Source organism: Halichoeres trimaculatus, unplaced genomic scaffold (genome assembly GCF_033239565.1).
Source record: "Halichoeres trimaculatus isolate MK-OKI-2021-1 unplaced genomic scaffold, fHalTri1.1 fHalTri1_scaffold_15, whole genome shotgun sequence".
Classification (NCBI taxonomy): domain Eukaryota; kingdom Metazoa; phylum Chordata; class Actinopteri; order Labriformes; family Labridae; genus Halichoeres; species Halichoeres trimaculatus.
In genome coordinates, this window is record NW_027437193.1 from 34,747,321 (window position 1) to 34,769,774 (window position 22,454).

Genomic DNA, 22,454 nt, shown 5'->3' on the forward strand with positions numbered 1-22,454 from the left:
CTAAAATTTAGGATTTGAGGCAAAGCCCTCAGAAATGACCTGTCACAATAACCTGCTGTCCCAATGTACCAAACACGTCACAATGTAATATTTTTTATGTCAGTTACATTTGGAGGTTGAGCCTCAGTTTTTGCAAATAATAAAACACAATTACTTTCTTCATATTAAAAAGCATAAACCTTTTGAACATTTTAAATGAATAGGTGGTGCATAGACTGTAAAAACTTTCCAGAATGCTAGCGGCAATATGGCGTCGACGTTGACATTTTATCTGGGTAGTCGATCCGGCTTATGGTCTATAGGTGGCAGCACTGCACATTACGCTGGGCGCAAACCGCCAATGTGTCCAACAACAGAAGAAGCAACAGGTTGTTGTGGTTGTGGTACACGGAGGACTCCGCAGATGACTGTGGAGCCACAGCACTTGAAAGGTAGGTGACTCAGTTTTCAGAAGTGGTCCACTTATCCAACATAAAGTGCATTATTACTAACACTTCCGCACATGTTTCCTCACGCAGCTAGCTGAACATTAGCTTCAATTTGACCTAAGTGAGACAAAAGACACACTTTCAGTTTGCTGTTAATGTTTGATAATCGTGTTATGACTAGAGCTGTGAGACGTTTTTAATGTCTTTTACACGTTACCACTGAGATCCAAGTTGTTGACTCAGCTCAGTGTTTCCATGACTGGTTCGCTGAAATGCAGTGTGTCGTAATGTCAGACTTGTGGGGACCTGCGGGGTTATTTTACGACATGAAAAACAGGTTTCTGCACACGACTGGCATAATAAGATTTTATTTTTCTAACCAGCGCGGTAAAAGCAACTTGTGATGACCAGAGGGTTTCTGGTGCGTTGCTGAAACACTTCATGGGCTTCAGATACAGTGGTCTAACAACTCAACGTCGCGAAACTTCGGGCTCACTGTGGATAAGATGGTGACTAAAACTATAGTTTGTCAAATGATTAACTGGAACATGAATCACCTGAGAAGGAAATGTTGTAAGAGAACGTGTCACCTTAGGCGTTTGTTCTGTGGAAGCCATTTTTTCCAGTAAACAAAAATGAAATATTAAAGGAAGACTTACAGAGTTTTAATGCTGCCATGCTAGGGACAAAAAAACAAAACAAAACAAAAAAAAATCAGTGTCACGTTATTATAAGTTACTTGTTTTAACACAGTGAGTTTTGGATCCTGTAAGAGCGCACTCCAAGATCCTTCATCAGGTCTTAACCATGGTTCTACCATCATGTAAGCATTGGATTTGTAAAGCAACAAATGCCTGGTGGCACAGTGCATGCATTAAATTATATTTACATCTGTAGTCTCTGGACAGAAGACAGAGACCACGCCTCTTATCTGAAATAAACGAACCCTCGGATGATGATACCGATGTAAGTTTCTAGTCTGAGATCCAGACAGACTCATCTGTTCTTGCAGCATGTTTTTATATCTAACTACTGTCAGTGAACATTAACAGTTCCATTTTAACTGAATCTGATCAGGTTGTAACGTGACACGGATTTTTGTATGCTTGGCAGAAACAGACTTCCATCATTGTCTGGACAGTCACATGACATTACTCAGTACGTCGTGGATTGCAGTGGCAGGTTGGCAAACACACATAGCTTGTGACATGGCATAGTTATTTGCTCTGAACATAAAGCGGCATCACATCTTCCTGGACTTGTCATGTTACAGATATAATGGACTGTGGTGGCTTCTCAGAAAGGAATGCAGCTGAAGAAGTCTTTGAAACAGGGAGCAACCTTAGCAAACAGGTCTACCTCACCAGGGAATACTGACTTCTATTAGAGACAGTTTTATTCCTGACTTTGGGGTCGACTGTGAAAGCTCAGACCACAGACACATCTGGAATGTGTGCAGAAGATGATTTGGGTCCCTCTTTTGTTGACCAGTACAGCTGACAAAAAGCAGCAACTCTTCTTTTTCTCACTCCCCAGCTTTGAAGATGAGCTCCAGGATGATTGGTCATACAGAAGAAGAGGAGGATACCGATGAAGAAATGGAGGAGGAAAAAGAAGAGAGTGTCAACCCCACAGAAGTGAAAATGAGTCAGATAGTGATGCCTTGTCACAGCAACCACTGCCAGGAGCTCAGTGTGGGTCAGCTGCTTAAATGGATAGACTCCACCGCTTGCCTCTCAGGTGATCTCTGTGTGTGTGTGTGTGTGTGTGTGTGTGTGTGTGTGTGTGTGTGTGTGTGTGTGTGTGTGTGTGTTGAAATGTGTCGCATCGCATGTGAGTGTCTAGACTTTGCTGGAACCACTAACTGTAAGGAAGGACAAGTTACTTATGTGTTTGTTTTACACGAGCAGCTGAAAGGCATGCTGGGAGTCCTTGTGTCACTGCCTCCATGGATGACATCCACTTTGAACACACCATCAGGTAACGGGGAGCATGAATCAAGGTTGTTTCCATTACGAAGTGTGTGTGTGTGTGTCTGTGTGTAGGTTCAAAGAGTGTTCAGTGATTTCCTGTTGTCTCTGTGTTCAGAGTGGGCCAGGTGGTGAACATCAAGGCGAAGGTGAACAGAGCCTTTAACACCAGCATGGAGGTCAGAGAAGTTCATACTCTGCTCTTGCTGTTCATGACTTGTGTTTTTATTTTTAACATTTAGGCCTTTCTGAATCGAAACCTGGTGCTAATGAGCTCTCCCTTTTCATAAGTCAAATCAAAAGCAGGATCAGCAGTTTTCTCAACACGTTTTAAATCTCTGGCCTGCTTTTTGTGCAAGTTAACAACCGTACAGAGAACAAACCAAAGGCTGCACTTTTAGAGATCTTGTAGTCAGAGATACATGACTGTAAAAATTCTCCATGGAGATTGATTGAACTGGATCCTTCAGGTTTAATGTAGCAACAGCTCTACTGTTGATGTGGGAATGGATCTGTGGGCTGTTGCGCTGTATCTGATGTAAATAAATAATTTTGTGAAAGTCAAATGATATCTGTTAACACCAGGGTCTGTTTGCACGTTCAGTCATTAAACAAACGGAACCATTAGTCCTAAAGTTCTGTTATGGATTGGCCCGTTTGGCTGCAACGTTAGCCACATGCACGACTGAAATAATCATCTAGTTCACTAATTTCACCATAAAAGAGACGCCCGTGCAGGTTACGTGGTAGATATGGGGAACCTCCTGGTAAACCCCATCAAACAAACTCAAACTGCACATGTCTACCACTCATAAACAGAGAAAAACCTGAGGAGCCTTAACAGTGTGACTGAGAGAAGATCAAGATGTTTTTCAGCCAGAGAAGTGGAGATTTGATGACAAGAATATACTAATAGCTGTTATCAAAGAGTCAGTCAGGTAAACAGTGAGAAAAAGGAAGTTTGGTGATCTTGAGTAGAGTAAATGCGTGTGGTGTTTCTGAGTACACAGCAGAAAACCTCAGAAATAAAATCAGCCATATGAAAACTGTTTTGAGGAACGAGTGCTGCAGCAATGCTCCAGTACCTCGATGAATAACTCTTAAAGCAGTTTATGAACTCCAACATTTCACCACACACATCTTGAAGGACCCAGACGTACTAAAGCAAAGAGTGAATCAAACTGGTTACAGTGACGCAGCGAGCCTCGCCAGTTTAAGACTTTGATTGCCTTTTTATTATCAACTGTTCACTGAAAAAATATCCTGTCTCCTAAATCTAAATTTGCTGTATGACTACACATCACGACCTTTCCAAAGGAATGTCCACTTCCTTTGTATATTCAGTCTCAAATGCCTTTAAACAGCTGAACAGGCGCTGTAATCCTGTTGTTAGCGCCTGTAATGGTGGCGTCTACCTCCATTGAATCTAATTCATTTGGCCCGTTAACCTGGCTCATGCATACTGCTAATCAATTTCTTTTAGCCGTTTGTACAAATGGTTCATTTTCCTGGCTGCTGGCTGGTCATGGACACAGGCCCAGGGCTGGAAATCAACACCCACCAATCCACCACGTGCAGGTGAAAAATCATTTTGACAGATATTAAGAAAAACTTGCCCACCAGCTTGGCCGGTGATAAATGAGGCACTTCACCATGTATCAGTCTCATGTTGTCAGAGGAGGGTGGCCCTCTCCTTCCTCTCTTCACATGAGCTGCTAGGAGATGTCCTCACTTTACAGGGAAATGCTCAGAGTGCTCTGTTGTTCTCAATGAAGCTGGGAGTAGATGAATTCTCTCACATTCATTCTGGTGCGTTTGCGACTGGATGGGAGATTCTGCATTTCCCTGTAATGGGCCAACGCCTATTGTAACTGTTCATTTATATGTCTTTTTGTACCAACTACCAGAAAAGTTTAGAGAGTGAATATTCACATTGGCTGATAACTTCAGAAACTTGATGCATAGATTACATATAAAGATCCTATGACTGCGATCATGAACATCTCTGTGGGGAACTTATAACGGCCTGTTTTGTTTTCTTTTGAAGGTGGGCATAAGGGTGAGCTGTGAAGACTTGTTCGCTGATCGGCACTGGAAAGTTTGCCACGCCTACGCCACCTTCGTCACACAGCGCACCAGCACAGGGAAAAAGGTGAGAGATGGGGGCAGAGTTTTAGGAACGTGCGGGTGTTGTCGAGGTTGAAATGCCCTCTGTGAAATGTTCATTTTAAACAGATCAGTGAAGCATTAACACAGCTTCTCTCAAACATCCCAGTTTAATTTAAGATGCTTACATTTTTTTTCAACTTATTACATGGAAACAAAATGATTTCACTAAAAACAAAAACTTTTTGAGGAATAGGGAATGTGGCTCAGCACTTTGAGCCCAGCTGTAGTTGTCTGAGCACCTTGCCAAAATTCTGCCACACACACCAGCACCATTGAGTCTCCATGTGTGTGTGTGTGTGTGTGTGTGTAGATGGTGATTAGATCGTCTCACACTCAGTAAACACTTCTGCTGAAATGACCTCCCAGGTGATCTTGAAGTCCAACGTACCTCACACTCAGACGGAGCAGGTTGAATACAGCTTGGCGGCTGAGAGGCGGCGGGTACGAATGTTACATGATGACATCATCAAAGACCTGCTCTCTCATAGGTCTACCCAGCAGGGTAGGTTTCACATCATTTATTAATAGTTAATGCTGACTCCGAGGTTTGTTAGCTGGTTTCATCTGTCTTTAGCCCCATTTTCATCAAGTGGTTTGGTTCGGTTTGTTTCGGTACAGCTCACATTTACAGCACACATTTTGTGTTGCTTCCTCTGACTGAAACAGGGACAGGTCCCCAAATGACCGACCCGTACCGTCCCACTTTTTGGTTTCATTCTGTTTGGGTACCAGACTTACAGATCCAAGCTAGAAACACTGCAGTGATTGGTGGAAAGAATGGTCACTTCCTGTGTGACAGCAGTAATAAAGAACAGCATACCACCCCACCATGTGTAAACCTCTGGTCAACTTTGTAAAGAGAACTTTCTTTTCTGATTTTGCTTTACTGATCCAACCAACACCAAAATGTACTGATCCATACCAGACCACCTGGTGGAAACAGGGTTTTAATGCCCCTGAATAACAAGGTTACTTTAACAGAGTAACTCTGGTTTTAGTCAGAGGCTCTGTACTGGTTACAGAAAAGGTGAAATAACACTTTAAACGGCTTTGCTGCTTATCCTCCTGTTTTAGTGGCCCTGGGAGCATGAGCAGCTCACCTTGTTTCTTAAAGATTCAGTTAGTAAGGTTTTTGTATTTTTAAGTATTGTTGGTTTTCAACCACAAACCTTTAACTGCATCCCCTCCTGTTTGGGAGAGGGACCAGAGGGAACCTGCGAGGTTTGGGCTTTCATTGTAAACCAAAAGGGTTAAATTCAGCAGGTCAGCTGGGACAGTCAGGTTCAGGAGGTTTTGGTTTGTAGAAGTAAACCAACTTTAGCCTGTCAAACCTGTACATGGAATTTAAAAAATTGTTTGTGTGTTTCACTTTTTTTTGTGTGTGTGTGTGTGTGTGTGTGTGTGTGTGTGTGTGTGTGTGTGTGTGTGTGTGTGTGTGTGTGTGTGTGTGTGTGTGTGTGTGTGTGTGTGTGTGTGTCAGCTGAAATCACTGCAGAAGCCAATGCAGTTGCAGCAGAGAGGACCAAAGTGGAGAGTGTTGAACTGGTTTTACCCCCACACGCTAATCATCAGGTGACCCAACTTTGTTTCTTTTTGTGTTTTTATCTCAGGAGCAAAGAGAGACATGGTTATCAGACACCAGCTTACAGAGTCATTTTCACCATTGTTTATTTATCTATTTATTTGTGTCTATTGCACATTGAAAATGAAACATGAAATGAAAATGTTTTATGATCGGGGAAAAAAAAACAAAGCAGAGCAACAAACAGTAAATTGAGGCAACGTGGGGGAGGGGCCAAAGGAATCCACGAGGGCCTGTCAAAGCAAAGGCCACATATATTAAGTCTTTAACCATCTTATAATCTTTTTAACAACGTGCCATCCATGCGCTTGGTCACATCTTATCCCTCGTGTAGATAATAAAACACTAACTGATAAAAACAATGTAACAAATCCAACATTTTTCATTGATGGAGATGTTTCTCTGAGGTGCTGAGGAGCAGAGTTGTGGTTTCACTGTTCTGTTTGTTGAAACACCAGGTGAACACATTCGGAGGACAGATCATGGCCTGGATGGTCAACGTAGCTACAATTGCTGCCAGGTACACACACACACACACACACACACACACACACACACACACACACACACACACACACACACACACACACACACAGACACTCTTAATGTGACCAGTAAAATCTCTTTTCCAATGGTGTCCTGGCAAAGACAGCAGCAGCAGAGTTACATGATGACGACAGACAGAAATACACAATACACACCCAACATGGCATGTATACATGACACATAACTCCAGGATTCAAAACATCACAAATCAGACAAGACATCTGCAGACTGATGCACCTACACCAGAATAATCCAGACAGCATCCAGAAAACAGCCAGAAAGCATTCAGAGAGCATTCAGAGAGCATCCAGAGAGCAGTCAGAGAGCATCCAGGAGCTGTCAGAGAGCAGTCAGAGAGCATCCAGGAGCTGTCAGAGAGCAGTCAGAGAGCATCCAGGAGCTGTCAGAGTGAAGTCAGAGAACAGTCAGAGAGCATCCAGGAGCTGTCAGAGAGCAGTCAGAGAGCAGTCAGAAGCAGTCAGAGAGCATCTAGAAAGCATTCAGAAAGCATTCGGAGAGTGGTCAGAGAGCAGTCAGTGAGCATCTAGAAAGCATTCGGAGAGTGGTCAGAAGCAGTCAGAGAGCATCTAGAAAGCATTCAGAAAGCATTCGGAGAGTGGTCAGAGAGCTGTCAGAGAGCAGTCAGAGAACAGTCAGAGAGCATCCGGGGGCAGTCAGAGAGCATCCGGGGGCAGTCAGAGAGCAGTCAGAGAACAGTCAGGCCCCATTTACACGGAGACTCCCGCAACGATTCTTCCTTTGCATTTTCAAAAGCCACCAGCGTTTACATGAGGACGGCGTGAAAATGATCCGCGTTCATACGACTCCAGGAGGACAAGTCTCCTCTTCTGTTCTTTCTTTTTCTGCCGTTTTGTTGTGTGAGACGGTCGGCAATCCAACCATAACGCGCATTACCACCAACTACTGGCTCAACTGGAAATGTGGCTGAGGGCAGAGCCTTCACCTGAAACTGCGAGTGCGCATGCGGTGACGTCAGCGTTTCACCCTGAGATGCTCCGCTCTGTGTTTACACGAAGCTGGATGGAGGAGCGGATTCAGATCTTTCCACTCTGGGGAGTGTTTTCAAAAGTTTGCGTTTTCACTGAAAACGCAACGTGGTCTCGTCTAAACGGAAGGCCAAAACGCAACGAAATGTTTGCGGAATCGACTGTTTTCGGCGTCGTGTAAACGGGGCCTCAGAGAGCAGTCAGAGAGCACAACGAGAGCACATTTTGCAGAGGGCACAATTTGTATAGTAACTTCTTCTGCAGATCGTTCAATGCAGAGGGAACAGCAAACTTGAAAGACTTTTTCCAGGTCCAGACCTGATCCTTGGCACAGAGCAAGTCATCATGGTGTTGTTGGCATATAAATGGAAATTTGCATTTGAAACATTATGGTCCATGTTGTTGATTTAATAAGAAATAAAAGGGGACCTTGGACCAAACCTTGAGGCACACCTTTGGACAGTTAAAGAGTACCCGAGATAGTCCCACACATCGTGTTCTATCTTGAAGATAGTTTTCAAACCATCTGACTTAATGATCAGACAGCCCGATAACATCAATCTGTGTTTAAGCAGCTTCTAGTCCACTGAGTTAAAGACCTTTGAAGTTCTCAGTCTCTTGTGACAGAATGGTAGACAGAGACATTCAATCTCAAGGGGTCATTCATGTTGGCCTAAAACTCAGTCTTTCCCTGACACAAACCCTCATCCGTCCATCCTTTGAACTCTTTTTAGGACACTAATAAATCTTTCTTGAAGGATACTTTTGGGAAAAATGTCTCTAAAAATGACCTTTAATAGTTTTTCCTTTAGTGTAATCTCTGACTTTTTTGCCGTTCAGTCGTCTGTGTCAGGCCCACCCAACTCTGCGGACCATTGACATGTTCACCTTCAGAGGACCATCTCAGGTTGGAGACAGACTACTTCTCAGGGCCATCGTCAACAACGCCTTTAAAAACAGGTATCACAGTCATCCAGAAAAAAACACAAAGACACAGAAGATTAGTGAAACTTCCACTTAAATTCTCTAACCCATTCAAACTTAGTGCAGTTACATATTATTGCTGTTATTACCCTGATTTCTTGCTCAAACTCAGAGGATGGCTTAAAGTTGTGTCTGTTTGTATGAAAATATGCTGCTGAATCCACATTTTTCAGGAAACTATGCAAAATATCATAATTATATCTGTGACTTCAGCTGCGTAATTACATTTCTGACAAAAAGCTGCTCACAAAAAAAAAAGGTGTAAAGTAGAGTTACAGGAAAGTCTATGCATTGATTCTGACACGACCTGTGAATGGGTAAATACAGGTGTGTTCTTCAGTGATGGTGGAGGATATCCTACCCACAGTCCATCATCAGCTCTGTGGTCAAAATGATTAACAATCATTCTGACCACTACATCAGGATCAAGTCTTTTGACCACCTTGATGTCCTTTAAAGAACAGATAAAGGTTGAATCCACATGTTGAGAACAGTTCATTATTCAAAGGTACATTAAAGAAAAAATAATTTCTAATAAAGGTTTGTTGAATGAATTTGTTGTGTTTTTTAGTATCGAGGTGGGGGTGCGTGCAGAGGCCTACCAGGAGGAGGGTCCAAATCGACACATAAACTCTGCTTTCATGATCTTTGAGGTCGTGGATGATCATGGGAAGCCACGAACGCTACCACGGATAAGACCTGAGCCCCTGGTGAGTCATGCTAGAGGAAACACAGTGGGATGATGCACTTAAATATCACTGTCTTATATCTGTTCTGCTTTGTTGTAGCCTTTAGTTTGTTGCCCTCTGACAAACAGCAGCTGTTAATGGTCTAATGCTAATCTGTGTATACAGAAACAGGGACTCAGAGTCTCAGAAAGTTTCATTTTCATGGCCTGAACTGAAGAAACTATGGTCCTAACCTTGAAGCAAAGGAGACACTCTTTCTTTTTAGAATGATCATTGATTTCTGCAAACATTAAGTTATTTTCTTATTCTGCTATTGAAGTAAAAAACACAACACCACTCAGTATAAGCACTATGACATGAGTAGAAAATGAGATAAAACCAGGAAGGAGCCAGCTGGCATCTGATGGGAACATCACTGGTTTCACTGGGGTGATGGTGTTCACTCAGCTGTCTGTCTTTATCTGCTGCCTTCTCACCTCTAACCTTCATTTCTTACAGTGTGTCTGTTGATGAAAGAGCATTAAAATCACACACATAGGAACAGGGTGTGGTATTTTAGGAATGGCACATAGTATCAGAACGACCTCTATTCAAGGATCTGCAGCCCTGGTTTTTCTGTATTTAAGGCTTTAAAGCCACAGTATGACATTCATAGCTCATATTGCCTAAGCTGTCACTGCTCTAATCTTTAAACATCTGAGTTCACATCTCTTATCAAAGCTCTGACACATTGTTCTGCCTGTGGAAAACGTGTCAGTGCAGGTCTGAAGGTGCGGCTGATCAAAAAGCAGATACAGAGAGATAAACTTTACCCGTCAACACCAGGCCCGAGTGTCCAAGGAGAAAACTCCAAACCCACAGCAGCAGCTTTGCAACGGTGCTCCCACATTTATGAATCACTCTTTGTGAAGTTATGCTTCAGGGTATCATTTAACATGAAAATCAGGGTATTCAGCAACTCACCCTCAGAACAACCCACACAGGCCCCCACGTGTTTTATGATTTAGCAGTGATGTGTTAATGATCAACCAGAGTGAACAGCAAAAGGAGAGCAGCTTACCCAGATTAAAGAGGAAACAGAGTTCAGAGCATCTGGCCCACGAGGACATTCAGGGCCTGATCTACTAAAGGTCTGTTTGGATAAAAACTGGTACCATTGGACCCAACTCTCATGTCCTGTGCAGCAGCCTTATCACATACATCTGATTTCTCAGACGGGGAGGGGGGTAACTCGGCAATTTAGGAGATATAAGTATCATGAGTTTATCCAATCAGAGACACAGCTCAGCTGGGGACATTGCCCTATGGCTGTTAGAAAGGGAGCTGAAAGCCTGCATCATATCCAACATGGCCCCCGACAACAACCAACTTCATTAGTCTGCTTTAGGAACAGACAGTGACATCACAGAGACTGCGTCCACGTTTCATACAATCTGTGTTTTTGTGCCCATTGGTGATTGGATTATGATCATTGAGCTGGACAGTTTGAATGAGCCAAAACAAAAACTAAGGCATGTGAACCCTGGGGCATACCCAGAAAGAGTAACGTCCTGTAACACAGGTCCTTCTCTTAAGCTCTCAGCTCCTCTTTCATCTGATTCTTTGAAATTTTCATCTAACAACTTCTGTCTCATGCCATCACTGTCTTTTTTGGCAGTATTGAAAAAAAAGTTTATAAAAAGTTGGTCAAACAGTGCTGCAGTTGGCTGACAACATTCCCCCCTTTCATTCACAGGAAGGCACGAGACGCTTTCAAGAGGCCATAGCCAGGAAGAAGATCAGGTTGGACAGGTGAAGGCTGGCCCACATTCCAGGATTCTTATGTACACAAACATTTAGAGAGCACACTCTTGATGATAACAAAAGACAGATCAACAGGATCTCTCTCCTTTTATTTATTTAACCTTTATTTAACCAGGAAAAGAAACTCATTGAGATTAAAAATCTCTTTTACAAGAGTGTCCTGGCCAAGATAGGCAGTTTTCAGCCTCTTACTTTCTGAAAAATACAAAAAGAAAAAACAAACATGGGAAAAGTCATGGAGACAGTGGGGATGTATGCTGTGTGCATAACAGTGAGAGTAAGAGACTAGAAAAGCCCTCAAAGAGAGCAGACCTCCACCAAGCATACTGTGATTATCACCAACACTTTAGTCTGACTTTAATGTTATACTCCCTTTCAGCAGACTGTCTGCTACAATCTGGTGTTAGTTGCAGGTTTGTACGATAATTTGTTTCCTGACAGTGCTGAAAATGATGGTGACCCAGTTCATATTTCACAATCAGGATCTTAGTATCCAGAATATTGCCAGGATCTGGATCGTACTTTTACATCTGTCAGAATTATGGTGACCTTGTCTTGTATTATTTTGCAAATCAACCCGACCATTTATGGTAGAGTTATATATACATATGGTGAAAACAGCCCTATCTGACAATGATAAAGAATCCTTTAAAAAAGTCCTGGATCCAGATGGTGATACAGATCATCTCTTAAAAGTAATCACTTCTTCCTTCTCCCATTTTGAACATCTCCTGAGAATTGTGAAGTCGTCGCAAGTATCACTTAGGGAGCAGGGCCTACTTCATGTCTTACTTTCTCCTGTAGTGTGCAGGAGCGCCCTGCACACTACAGGATTTCTGGTGGCAAATATTAAACATTTACGATGTCTCCTTCTGAGTGGATTGGACTTAACAAAATCGCTCTAAACACACCTCACACCTTAGGAAAATCAGACACCACGGTGTCTGCAAACATCAGACAATCAGGCCTTTGCTGGCTTTGATTGTATGGAGGAGATTGGGACAAAAATCAGCTCCGTTGTACTGAAGTGTGTTCCCACATCAACGCGTCTGATCATGCTTTGGAAGAGTGAATTCTTAAACTATAAGATTGAACTATTTGGAAGTGACACAGATTGTTACTGCTCTGTCAGGAAAGGCACAAGAAGCATCCACTGCTCCCTGCAGTTTGTCTTACAGTGTATCCTATGATAACCCCCCCCCCCACACACACACACACACACACACACACACACACACACAGCATAGATCACAGTTGTTGTTTTGTTTCAGGAAGTACATAATATCTCGAAAGCAGGGGGAGGTGCCTTTGTCTGTCCCCTGGGATCCCAGAAACCAGGTAAGAAAACCACGTGGAGATCCTTTAGGACCAGTAACTGGTGTTGGTTTTCATTTTTTCCTTTGTTGAGAGTGAAGAGTGCTGGACTAGTTTGGACTGTGGTTCTGCAAACCTGACAACGGTACTACAGGAAGTCCTGGTCCAATGTAGTTCAACCTGCTCACACTCTACCTCCGTTCATCTCGTGACTGGTATTCATCAGCAGATCCTTTCGCAAACACATCTGGTAATAAAAAGACTAGAATAGAAAAAGTCTTGATGGTCCACTGCTGTAAAAATTTCACTTCAAAAGTCACGATAGCTTACAGGCAGAACAACTTTTGCATTTAAAGGTGCAGCGTGTATAAATTAGTGTTATAGTGACATGGAGCGTTCAGGTTTCAGACTAAGTCCATCTGTTCCTCAAACATCCCATCACTCAGTGACTCTCAGCCTGTGCAGATCAAGGGGGATCCTAAAGATGGCATCATTTATTCTGATCCTCATGTTGATGGACCTCTCATAGCTGGAGAAACAACAGGCAGAAAGCTCCATGACAGCCCCCCCGAGAGCTCCTCTTCTGTTTGACTGAGCTTCAACACTGAAGTATCAATCCACCTCTGACTGTCAGAGAGGAAAGACAGCTGGCGTTTGCCAGACTGTACCATAGACAATGACCTTTACAACCAATGAACGTTGCTACGGAAACATTCTGTCAGTGAAGCTGAAAACAGCTAACTTCAGCGTCGTCCTTCAGACCCAACTTTTTCATTCCCACTCCCAGCTCTGAAACTCTGCTCCCATGTGTACTCTCCTTTAGGCGTTGTCCGTCCTGGTTTCTTCTCATTGCTTCCTAGACTTTATGGCACAGTACCTGATGATTTACACTCACGTGATGCACGTTTGGGATCCTCCATCAGAAAATACTCTCAACAAACAACAGAATATAATGTCCTATCTTCTTATTCTTCAGCACCAACCACCGCTGTCTTCTACTTCTTCTTCTGTAAAAACAACAACCGCCCCTCCTTTCTTTCTCCGCCTGACTTCCAGGTAGATTTGAGGTGCGGTGACCAGGCCCATGTTGAAAAAAAAAGGTGTTTGGCTCTTTCTGTTTCCCCAGATCTGCCGTAGACAAACATGGCTGTGGGTGATGTCTGCCTCCATAAGCGAGACCCGCAGTAATGCAAATATAAAACGTTTTTTTTGTAACTTAAATAATTGTTCACTTATTTTACAATACTTCACAAACAGACAAACATTTGGTCTCATTTTAAGGGTTTCTGTTTGGCCAAACACGTGACAGCTTCTACACACTGCACCTTTAAAAACAGTTCATGTCATGTCAGGGCTCAGATCTCATACTGAGATACTCATACACATTTTTAGTTCTCAGATTGACTCTATAGCCCCCCCCGAGCTCAGAGGTCCAGCTGGCTGAGGGGGGATGAAAATCCTCCACTCTGAGCTCTTCTTCCCTTATCCTGTTAGGATCCATAGTTTTGCCCACTATAGAGGTTAAAGCAGCAGGCTACACATCATTATTACACCACTGTTAAGCTTTGTGCAGAGGTCACTGAGAGCTTCCACTGTGTGTGTGTGTGTGTGTGTGTGTGTGTGTGTGTGTGTGTGTGTGTGTGTGTGTGTGTGTGTGTGTGTGTGTGTGTGTGTGTGTGTGTGTGTGTGTGTGTGTGTGTGTGTGTGTGTGTGTGTGAGGAGCTGAATCAGCTGAGGGAATTCTGAAAAGTGAACAGAGATGTCCAACAGAGATTCTGTTCGTCTGCGTTTCTTTCTTGAAGACATGTAAACAAGCAAACAAGAAGTGGTGGAGAACTGGTGGGGAACAGGTGGAAGACTGGTGGAGAACGAGTGGAGAACTGGTGAAGAACAGGTGGAGAACTGTCGGAGAAAGGGTTAAGAACTGGTGGAGAACTGGTGGAGAACTGGTGAAGAAGTGGTGAAGAAGTGGTGGAGAACAGGTGGAGAACTGGTGAAGAACATGTGGAGAACAGGTGGAAAAGTGGTGGAGAACTGGTGGAGAACTGGTGAAGAACAGGTGGAGAACTGGTGAAGAATAGGTGGAGAACTGGTGAAGAACAGGTGGAGAACTGGTGAAGAACAGGTAAAGAAGTGGTGGAGAACTGGTTGAGAACAGGTGAAGAACGGGTGAAGAACAGGTGAAGAACTGGTGGAGAACAGGTGGAGAACTGGTGAAGAATAGGTGGAGAACTGGTGAAGAACTGGTGGAGAACTGGTGGAGAGCGGGTGGAGAACTAGTGAAGAACAGGTGGAGAACTGGTTGAGAACAGGTAGAGAACTGGTGGAAAAGTGGTGGAGAACTGGTGGAGAACTGGTGAAGAACAGGTGGAGAACAGGTGGAGAACTGGTGAAGAATAGGTGGAGAACTGGTGAAGAACAGGTGGAGAACTGGTGAAGAACAGGTGAAGAACAGGTGGAGAACTGGTTGAGAACAGGTGGAGAACTGGTGGAAAAGTGGTGGAGAACTGGTGGAGAACTGGTGAAGAACAGGTGGAGAACAGGTGGAGAACTGGTGAAGAATAGGTGGAGAACTGGTGAAGAACAGGTGGAGAACTGGTGAAGAACAGGTGAAGAACAGGTGGAGAACTGGTGAAGAACAGGTAGAGAACTGGTGAAGAACAGGTGGAGAACTGGTGAAGAACAGGTAGAGAACTGGTGGAGAACTGGTGACCATCAGGGCTCTAGTGATGGTCTTCTTTCACACTTTGACATTTCCTGACTTGGCCAATCATGAACTTATGTAGTTTGGTTGTTGTTCTTGGATTTTGTGATGTAACAGCCCAGCATGAACATATATTTGCGTGTTTTTGTTTTCTCAGGTTTATCTGAGCTATAACAATGTGTCAGCTTTAAAAACGCTAGCTGCAAGAAAGAAGTGGCGCCTCAGCTCAGAGAAAGACGAGGTATGTGTTTCATTTCCTCTGAGAGAGAGACTCTCTGTTTATGTTTTTGGTGCTGAATCTTTCTGCACCCCCACAGGTCCGCCTGTACACCCTGGAGCAGAATTCCTCGTTGAGCATCCGGGTGGAATCAGAGGTGGATGTTCCTGCACTCAGAGCCTTCTGTCTGCTGTCCGAGCTGAGCAACAGACCTCACTGGGACACACACTACCTGTAATAATCCTTTCAGACACTGAAGACGTGGTCCAGCCTTACTGGGACCTCTGACCTCTCTGCAAACAGAAGGGTCAGTGGTCGCAGTAAGGCTGAATGAAGCTGACCTGAGAGACTGTAGAGAATGAATGTGTTTAACACAACCAGATAATAAAGTCAGCAGACTGTCACTGTTTCTCTGAGAAACTGTTTTATTGGATGTTTTTCTCACCAGAGATATTTCCCCCTGTCTCTCTTCAATCAGTAACTGTGAGCTAATCCACCGAGTGGATGACGAAGACTTCCTGTACCGCGTGGTGACGCCATCGGTGCATCATGAAGGGATAGGATTCCCAACTTCAGCTCTTCAGGGGGAAGGTCGTCTTCAGGACTTCATTTTGTTGGCCTCCAAGAGGAAACCTATTGGCATTGGGTAAGATCAGTGACGGACTGACTGAACACTGTGTCTGAACAGAGCTACAGGATTACAGATAGATACACCAGAAGTGTCTCCAGTCCGTCTCTGCTCCGTCCCCGTCTCAGCACCGGATCAGAAAGGTTTACGCTCAAGTCAATGTGTCAACTCACACTGGAGCAGCTCCTTGGCTGGTCCAGCAGATACGCAGTCATCCTATTTTTTGGATGCTGGAGTGGTAGGGGGGAAGATTGAGCGGGAAAGGAAGTCATGCACAGAAACCCCCTAAAAAAACCCAGTGACTTTCAAAATAAAAGAAACCCTGTCAAACCCAGATGGTATTTAGCTTGACTGCAACAACAAATACAAAAAGTGTAGCCAGACCAGGAGTCAACAGGTTTGAGGTTTTACAGCCCAACATGAATGAAGAGAGACTGATCAACCCACGGGGCAAAGAGATGTTCAGAGAACGTCCTTTCACCGTCCTTTTTTGACGTCTAACTTTGGTCTCCTGAAGGTGCAGACTGTTCCTCCAGGCGACTTTTTCAATGTCTGCTAAACGTCCATCTCTGATGTTCACAGTCACACTCCCCACTGCACAAAGAGAAGCTCAAAGGACGTCCTTTCCACGTCAAATTTAAACTTATTTTAGAACACAAACAGTTTCACTTAGCAGACACTTTTAGTCTATTAAAAAAATGTCCAGATGAGAACCAGTGCCCCCCAAAGCCAAGTCCCTGTGAGCTTAGCTGCTTCATCTTAATCCTTCTTCTTGTTTTGATTCTTCTTCTAGTTCCTGTGTCTGACTGTCCAGTTTCTGACAGTGTCAGACTGTTTCTGTTCATTTTCCTGTAGCTTCATCTGATTTTCTCAGCAGCTGATGGCAACTGTAAAAACAGTCAAAGGTGTTAAACATTTCCACTTCAACGCTGCTGCTGAGACAAACGAAGCTACAGGTAAATTAACCTCTACAGGAAAACACGTCAGCATTTTAGACAACAGGAAATGGAAACAAACAAATTAATAATTTTATTCATAACTTTTATTAAATAAGACAAAAATGGTGGTGAAAGGTCGTCCTCTAGACGTCTCTTTGCTCAGTGGGCTCATTCACTCACTCCTGCTCAGACGTCCTCTTGACGTCCAAAAAGCCGATGTTAAAATGTTGAACTGCTTTTTGTCATCTAAATGGGGCTGTGGTGAGATGTCCAAACACTGGACCTGACTTGAACTTTGTGCTGATGCCCAGAATGGTTCTTGGACCGACAGACAGGATATAGAAAAGTGTGGCGTAATTATCAGGGCTTTTACCATGGTCAGTGAGAATTCCAATGTCAACTGGCGTGCATTAGATTAGTCTAATGCACGCCAGTTGACAGTTAGTTCGGCAAGTTAAATCACCATTGTATCACTCCGCTGTGCGCGTTACCATAGCAACGCGTCACACACATTTCAACGCATGCGAGACCAGCATGTGCTCCTACTGGGCCCCGTCTCTATAGAGCCTGGCTCACACTACAGGATTCTCGCCCCGATTAAACCCAGATTCAGTCCTCCCAACAATTGGGGAAGAGATCTAGTCGGAACTAAAATCTTTAGCCCCACGATCGTCTCACAGACTCGTCGGAGCCGCCCCGATAATTTTCAACATGTTTGATATTTATCTGGATGATTACAACATTCATTCTCACTGAGGATGACAACAGACAATTAGAAAGAGCCCCAGAGACCCGACGACAACAAACGCAGGCTCAAAGTGAAACTGAAAGGCTCCGGGTCAGCTGACTGCGCGCTTCACTGGCCCACTCGAGCCAGTTCAATGATGCCTTTAAAAATAACACGTAACCACGTCATTTTCATACAGTAGCAAACTGTTGTTTTATCAGTGATGGGTGTGAGATCATGCCATTATTGGCTGATACAGCAACAGTTTCACCTCTGTCCCTCTGCGTGCGCGTAATGGATGAAAGGCACCGCTGCAGACAGCTCCGCTTCTCTCTCCTCCTGTCCCACCAGTGGGCTAAAAACCTCAGATCAAACAACTGAGCACACGTGGTGCATCACTCTCTCTGGTCAAATTATTCATAATTTCTTTTAAAGTTTAAAGTTTGTGGGACCATGGTATAAGAGGATTAAACAACTCGGAAGCGTGCATTAGACCGTTCTAAGGCACTCCACGGAGTAACACCACTCCGCTGTGCGTCGTGGTGTTCCCACTCCACGTCGTGGTGTTCCCACTCCACGTCGTGGTGTTCCCACTCCACGTCGTGGTGTTCCCACTCCACGTCGTGGTGTTCCCACTCCACGTCGTGGTGTTCCCACTCCACGTCGTGGTGTTCCCACTCCACGTCGTGCCTTAGAACGGTCTAATGCACGCTTCCTCGTTGTTTAATCCTTACTTATGCTGGTGCAGCGACCAGCAGCAGACATGAATGGCTGTGAACAACTTATGTGTTCTTAAGTAATTTATTATATTGCAGTGGCTTTGATACTTGCACCATCAATTGTTCACCTTATATTCACACTTGGTCTTTTTATTATTGCCTGTCATGCTCTATTTCTCTACCATTTTGCTCACATCTTGCATGTTTTTATCACGTATGTCTCGTGCTATTCAAACGCGGTACTGAATGCGTGTCTGCTGTGGACCAAACTGCCCTTCAAGGGACATTTTAAAAAATTACTGTGACTTTAGTCTTGATCTGCGCATCCATCAGACGTCTCCTCGGCTTTTTGACTGTATCCAGCTGTCGGTCAGTCATGCATCTTGTGGGTCTGAACACACAGCCGCTGAGTTGACGAACGCAGTCAAGACGCAGCGGCTGTGGTGGAGCTGGACTGCAGACAGATCTGGTGTATTTGAGGCGTTAATCACTGGTTGTTTTTTTTTGTCCCTCCAGGGATCCATACGTCATCGCCCTGCGGTCAGTCTCTCTGCCCACTCACCCTCAATCAGAGGGGTGTCACAGAGGAGAGGTCTTGTGTGCGGGGTTTACCATACTGGAGACCAGAAGCAACACATCAATCGTACGACATGTTGTGGTTTTGAATCATCAACATCTCTGTTTTCATTTGCACGTCGCACCCAATGTAACAACTGTTCCATTGTTTTCCAGATCACTTACTACAACCAGGCCTCTCCAGAGGTTCTTCCCTACATCTCCACAGACATCGCCGGCCTCTCCTCGTCCTTCTACCACAACTTCTGCTCCTGCAGCCAGTACCTGACCAGAAACCGACAACAGTCCACCACATCCACGGAAACCAGCCCAGAGCAGGCCTCCAGCAGTCCCACCTGTGAAAACCAAGGTGTCAGTCTGTCGGTGGCCTTTCGCAGCACTCAGCTGTAGTCTGACATTCCCAGGCCAGTTTACATCCTGAAAACTGAGCTCCAAGTGCCCCTCATGGTCCCATTAACTGTCTCAGTCATCCAAAGATCAAAGTGAGCTTTAAACTTCTCAGGCTTTGTTTGCTGTTTTATAAGAAGGTACCAAAAAACCCTTCATAAGAGAGTCAGTACTTTAAAAAGTTCAATTACACGTCTACATGGGGCTCAAAGTCAGAGTACCTGAGGGCCTCTGAGCATCCAGCCATGTCACGAAGTGGCCACTTCAGCTGGTGGACAGAAAAAGAAGAGGAAAAATTGTTATTCTACAGTCATATTTGTCATTTCTAGACATTTCTAGAAACCTGGGAGCTTCTTCTCAAACAGCTGGTCAGCGTTTGCTCTGAGGGAGGTGGTAGTTTGAAACCCTCAGTACATCTTGAACATGTCATTACTAAGTCAGGGCTGTTCTTTGATTTGCCTCCTTCCTGTCTCCTTTCTGTAGCCGTGCAGCTCGTTGTGTCTCAGCTTCCTGCACACTGCTCCACATTTAGTTAAATAATGCTGCTCCAGGTTAAACTCCTTGAGAACGGTAACTTTCTCTTTACAGATGAGACGAGTGTGAGTCCCTTAAACTCCACAGAAAGAATCTTTCTCCCACTTCTCCTGAAACACTCTGACCCCTCAATTCCACCGCACATGCCAAGCGCTGTGGTCTTGCTCTGATTGTCAAACCCCACTGGGCGCTGCTGCACGCTGCCACGCCGCTCAATCCGGAGGAGGAGGGGAGGGCTGGTCCTCGGAGAGTCACAGGCTCTCATGTGAATAGCGATATCACATGATCACCATCCACTCCCATAACTTTTGATATGTCAGTCCACACCTTGTCCTTTCTGCCTGTATCCTTATAAAAAGGATGTTCGAGATCATACAGAATGTTGGACTTCTCCACTTCCAAGATCAGCTTCTCTTCATCCATGCCTCAATGTGGATCTGGGACCCTCTGACCCACTGTTTACCTGATGCACGTGCCTCCAGATATGACGTATGTTATAACATATGGGGGAAATTTACGTTTGAGAGTTCGTGCGTTGTGTTTTATTTGGAATTTTCTGGGTACTTCACACAGTGACTTCCTGTGCTTTCTTATCGACAGTGAATTTACGAGGTTTGGAAGCGGCCGCGCAGAAAATAGACCTGAAGTGTATTCCTGGCACCTGGGCGGGTGCCGGTGCTTCAGCAGTGCTTGCAGTGGAATTTGCTTGACACATTACAATGGAAGCTAAGTGCTCCGCAATACATTTCAACAGCGCTGCGCTGCGTGTGCGGTGGAATTTAGGCATGAGCCTGACACCAACTTTTCTTCTGATCTTTTAAACAGAAATCTTGGTTTAAAAACCTTTTTAGGACGTTGGCAGCATGACACATGTTTGTTTTTGTTTACTCGGGTTCGCGCAGTGACTGGGCTGCGTTCAGGGTCAACTCGAAAACTGGAAATTTCTTCCTTGGCCCATGAACGCAGTGGTCTGGATTTCACTCAGTATTGATATCAAGTGTCGGGCTGTATGAAGTGGTTTTCTCGTGGGCTGTGAGTTTTTTTAATGATTCTTTTTCTTATTTTTTCAGTTGTATAAACAAAATGAAAAGAGGACAGGAGACAGGTAAACAAAGAGCACACAGGAGAAATGAATGAGTCCTCGTCTTCCAGGTACAGATGATAATTTTATGTCTTCTTCAAGAAGGTGGGCAGTGGTTCCCAGATCCCCCAGAGATCCAGGTCTCTGCTCAGCACTGGTTTCTATGTTGTTTTTTTATATTTGACTTCTTTATCATCTGCTCCACACTGTGTTAAATAGATAAAATAAAATAATGAAAAATCCAGTCTTTGAAAATGAAATATTTATTTCAATATAGTAAAATTTTGAACATTAAATTACAATTTATTTTGAGCAGATAAATATTAACGATCATAGAATGATGAAACTGTAAAGGTATGAGGTCAGGTAACTCTTCTGATAGAACAGCAGAGACATGCTGGATTTGGCTGTTATGATATTGATTGATTGTGTATCTCTGATGATGTTTAAACTGTTTGCTTACACTTCTTTTTATGATTAAATGTAATTTTTATCCGTCTTTTTATTGTACAGGTTTTTCACTGAAATAGCCCTTTAAAGCTTTGACTGCAGACAGAGTAAAGTCAATGAAAGGAGGGATGGAAAACTTTGTGCTAACTGAGTGGATTTCAGTCAACTTTAGGCAGATTACTTCTGTCTTAGTCTGAAGCACGGGAGAAACATGACCGACATTTCTGTGAACGTTGGTCTGTAGCTCGACAAACTCTGCAGTGCCCCTGTTGCTAACCTGCAGCTGTAACTCTTTACAAACAGGAGCTCTGAGCAGAAAACTGTTCATGCTGCAAAGGGACACGGGTATCTTTTTATTATTGGGAATATAAACTGTTAATTAACCGTCAAAGTAACTCATAAACATCAGAATGCCTGTCAGACAGAGAGCAGGGTTACAGGCAAGGCCAGTTTATTTATACAGCACATTTCAGCAGGACGATTCAAAGTGCTTTACAGAGATTCAAATCAGCAAAACATACTGGAAGAAAAAAAAATCAATTAAATAGCAGAAAAAATCCAATAAAACAAAACAGAATAGCAGAAAAGAAGGTTAAAACAGGTTTCAAGATGTAACCATAAAGTCTCAGTGCAGAGTTGCGCGGTTAGACAAGTTATTGAAATGATTTGATGAGCTATTCTAATAAAATCAGCTGTAAAAAGGTGAGTATTTAGAATAGAATAGAACTTTATTGTTATTGTAACAAGTACAATGAAATTGAAGATTTTGAAATTGAAAGATTTTTTAAAATTGAACCTGGATTTGAAGCGCTGAGTGTTTCTGATATTTTCTGGCAGTTTGTTCCAGATATTTGGAGCATCGAAGCTGAACGCTGCTCCTCCTGATCCAGATGACCTGAGTGGTCTGGATGGTTCATACTGGATTAGAAACTCAGATGTCTTTTGGCTCTAATCCAGCCATTGCTTGGTGAACAATCAGGAGTATTTAAGCCTATCCTCTG

General features: G+C 43.8%; 1 protein-coding gene across 1 annotated transcript; it reads left to right on the forward strand.

The window, feature by feature from the left end:
- The first annotated feature begins 336 nt into the window (after positions 1-336).
- LOC141804878 (acyl-coenzyme A thioesterase 11-like) lies at positions 337-21,458 on the forward strand. Its single transcript, XM_074689533.1, has 17 exons — positions 337-431; positions 1,965-2,168; positions 2,339-2,408; positions 2,517-2,577; positions 4,446-4,550; positions 4,934-5,069; positions 6,048-6,139; positions 6,608-6,669; positions 8,543-8,662; positions 9,258-9,396; positions 11,111-11,166; positions 12,450-12,516; positions 15,354-15,437; positions 15,514-15,647; positions 15,892-16,059; positions 18,942-19,068; positions 19,158-21,458. Exons 1-17 carry the CDS (start codon positions 341-343, stop codon positions 19,389-19,391), a joined length of 1,950 nt encoding a protein of 649 aa, XP_074545634.1. The 5' UTR covers positions 337-340; the 3' UTR covers positions 19,392-21,458.
- The last annotated feature ends 996 nt before the right edge of the window (positions 21,459-22,454 follow it).

Bases quoted from the DNA above. Each gene is read 5' to 3' on its own strand.
- LOC141804878 (XM_074689533.1), top strand. From the start codon at position 341: ATGTGTCCAACAACAGAAGAAGCAACAGGTTGTTGTGGTTGTGGTACA. The intron at 2,578-4,445 runs GTCAGAGAAGTT...TTTCTTTTGAAG, and splicing joins CCTTTAACACCAGCATGGAG to GTGGGCATAAGGGTGAGCTG. The intron at 6,670-8,542 runs GTACACACACAC...TTTGCCGTTCAG, and splicing joins GTAGCTACAATTGCTGCCAG to TCGTCTGTGTCAGGCCCACC.